The sequence below is a fragment of the Bison bison genome, unplaced genomic scaffold, assembly GCF_000754665.1.
Source record: "Bison bison bison isolate TAMUID 2011002044 unplaced genomic scaffold, Bison_UMD1.0 scf7180017864452, whole genome shotgun sequence".
Classification (NCBI taxonomy): domain Eukaryota; kingdom Metazoa; phylum Chordata; class Mammalia; order Artiodactyla; family Bovidae; genus Bison; species Bison bison.
Window position 1 is genome coordinate 2,748,881 of NW_011495014.1, and position 2,744 is coordinate 2,751,624.

Sequence of the window (2,744 nt, forward strand, 5' to 3'; positions counted from 1 at the left end):
GAGGATGAGACGGCTGGATGGCATCACCAACTCAATGGACATGAGTTTGAGTGAACTCCAGGAGTTGGTCATGGACAGGGACGCCTGGCATGCTGCAGTCCATGGGGTCGCAAAGAGTGGGACACGACTGAGTGACTGAACTGAACTGAAAGTGAAATACATATACGTATATATACTAACACACACAAATTAGATAATAAATGTAACTAAAATAACATTTTTAATTTTAAAAACATTCCGATATACTGTGGATTTTTTTCCTGATCAATTTAGATACACAGAGAGGAAAAGAGAGTTTCAAAGTCAGCAAATTGTCTTCCCTCAATTTATAGAAACACAAGCAATTTTAGGAAATGATTTGCTAGGGAAAGCGCCTCTGTCAGAAATCAAGTCCTGTACTATTTGATGTCATACATTAATTAGAATGGCAATGAAATAGTAGCCATGGATAATTTGAGATCAGATCATTATGTTTAGGTCAAAGTCAGATACAGATCTTAATCTTCATCTCATCCTCTGGAAGTTCTGTAGTTGAATTAATTCTGAAGATATATCAGAAGGTACATGATTACAAGATTAAAGTTTTATGTATTTAATAAGCTTCAGGTCTTCTTATTCTTTAAATATTTGTTTCAACCATATCTCTTTCTTTTATTCTTAACATTTGTGTATACTTTCTAATAGACACAGACTTGTTTTCATCAGAGGCATCAGCAGATCTTTCAAAATATCTAGTGTCAGCAAAGGATCTGTGACTTAGTTTTAGAAATGAAACTAAATGTAATTAGAAGTACAATTAAATGTAAAAATATTAATTCAAGGACAGAAGTCTAAGGAATATAAACAAGAAACTACAGACAAATGGCTACATTTTCAGTAATGGCTGATAGAAGGAAAGATTAGAATGATAGGAAAGAGAATGGTGCCTCAGGGTGGGGGGAAAAGAGAGAAGGAAGAGAGGCTGTGGAAAGGGAGTCAAGTGTAAATGATAAAGATACAGAGAAGGCAAAGACGGAGAATACTGCATTGAGTATAGCTGCTGGTTTACATTTTCATAAGAGCTTTAGTGGAATGATAGGAATAAAATTCTGAATAAAGAATAAAGGAACCTGAGAAAATGGAGATGGCTGCTTGTTTAAGTGTAGGCAGTAGATTCATTTCCTAGACTTCCTACTCTGAAGTGGTTCTCCAGAGACACTGGTTCAGAGAGGTCAGTGATTTTTGAGAAGCACAGTGCCCGCTCAGTGTTTCTTTAAATAGTCACTTGCCTTGGCTTCACTGATCTAGAGTCTTCTGGTCTTCCTCTTAATTTCCCTCCACTGTGTAGGTTAATCATCCCTGAAGTTAGAATCCCCAAGACTTAGGCCTGGGTTCTTTTCACTCTCATTTTATGTGCTTTCTAAATAATCTCATACATTTATACGGGTTCACTTGTTTTGCTTATTTCTGGTACAATATAGGAGATGGATAAACATGTTAAATCAGTGAAATAATTATTTATTTGAGTATTTATACTAATCAGCTCCATTGTATTTTAATACTTTTAGTGCAAAATTTTTGAGAATATATGAATTTTTAATATATATTTTAAATATAAATTGTTATTTAGGTTATTCAAATACCAGCAAGTGACCTATTACATCTTCAAAGATGGCCTTTTTGTTGTTGTTATTTCAATATGACATTACATTAATAAATATTCCCAATTTGATTAAAATACTTTCACATTTCTTACTGAAAGTTTATATGTTTGTCTTTTATATGCCAGGTGGTAGTGAGAGCTTTGATTAAAACAACTTTACCCACGCTGAATGTGTTTCTGGTCTGCCTTATGATCTGGCTGGCTTTTGGCATCATAGGAGTACACTTATTTGCTGGCAAATTCTATGAATGCATTGACCCAACAAGTGGAGAAAGGTTTCCTCTATCTGAAGTCATGAACAGAAGTCAGTGTGAAAGCCTTGTATTTAATGAATCCATGCCATGGGAGAATGCAAAACTAAATTTTGATAATGTTGGAATCAGTTTTCTTTCACTGCTTCAAGTAGTAAGTACCTGTTTGAATTTTTGAATTATGTTTATTCAAATTGTAGGTGAACATAAAGGACAAAATGTGGATGCTTAATAAAGTTAGTTTTAAATTATCTTAGCAATTGTTAGTAGATACAGGTTATGGGACATAGTATACTAAGCTCATTTAGAAAGACAAAAGTGAAATATAGTCCTTGCTCTGTTGGAAAAAGGAAGTGGAGATAAAGATAGAAGTAGGTGAACAGAAGAAATGACAAATATTGACCAAACCTATTACCTCCACCACTGATCAGACAATATGTACACAATTTCAGATCCGGCTCAGGTTACTGCTGTTGTGTTTCTAACTCAGTGATTTGAAGAATGACTCTTCAGTCCCCCAACATCTAGCATCCTTCCTGTCTTACCTCCCTCATAGTAAAGCACACATGTAGCAAGTACCTTAGGCGGAGAAGGCAATGGCACCCCACTCCAGTACTCCTGCCTGGAAAATCCCATGGAAGGAGGAGCCTGGTAGGCTGCAGTCCATGGAGTCGCTAAGAGTCGGACACGACCGAGTGACTTCACTTTCACTTTTCACTTTCATGCATTGGAGAAGGAAATGGCAACCCACTCCAGTGTTCTTGCCTGGAGAATCCCAGGGACAGGGGAGCCTGGTGGGCTGCCGTCTATGGGGTCGCACAGAGTTGGATACGACTGAAGTGACTTAGCAG

General features: G+C 36.7%; 1 protein-coding gene across 1 annotated transcript in view; it reads left to right on the top strand.

Moving 5' to 3' along the window:
* Positions 1-2,744, top strand: part of SCN7A (sodium channel, voltage-gated, type VII, alpha subunit) — an 80,548-nt gene that overhangs the window by 69,522 nt on the left and 8,282 nt on the right. Inside the window, exon 20 of the mRNA XM_010858940.1 lies at positions 1,769-2,047. Coding sequence (XP_010857242.1) covers positions 1,769-2,047 — 279 coding nt within the window. The remainder of the gene's footprint in view (positions 1-1,768; positions 2,048-2,744) is intronic.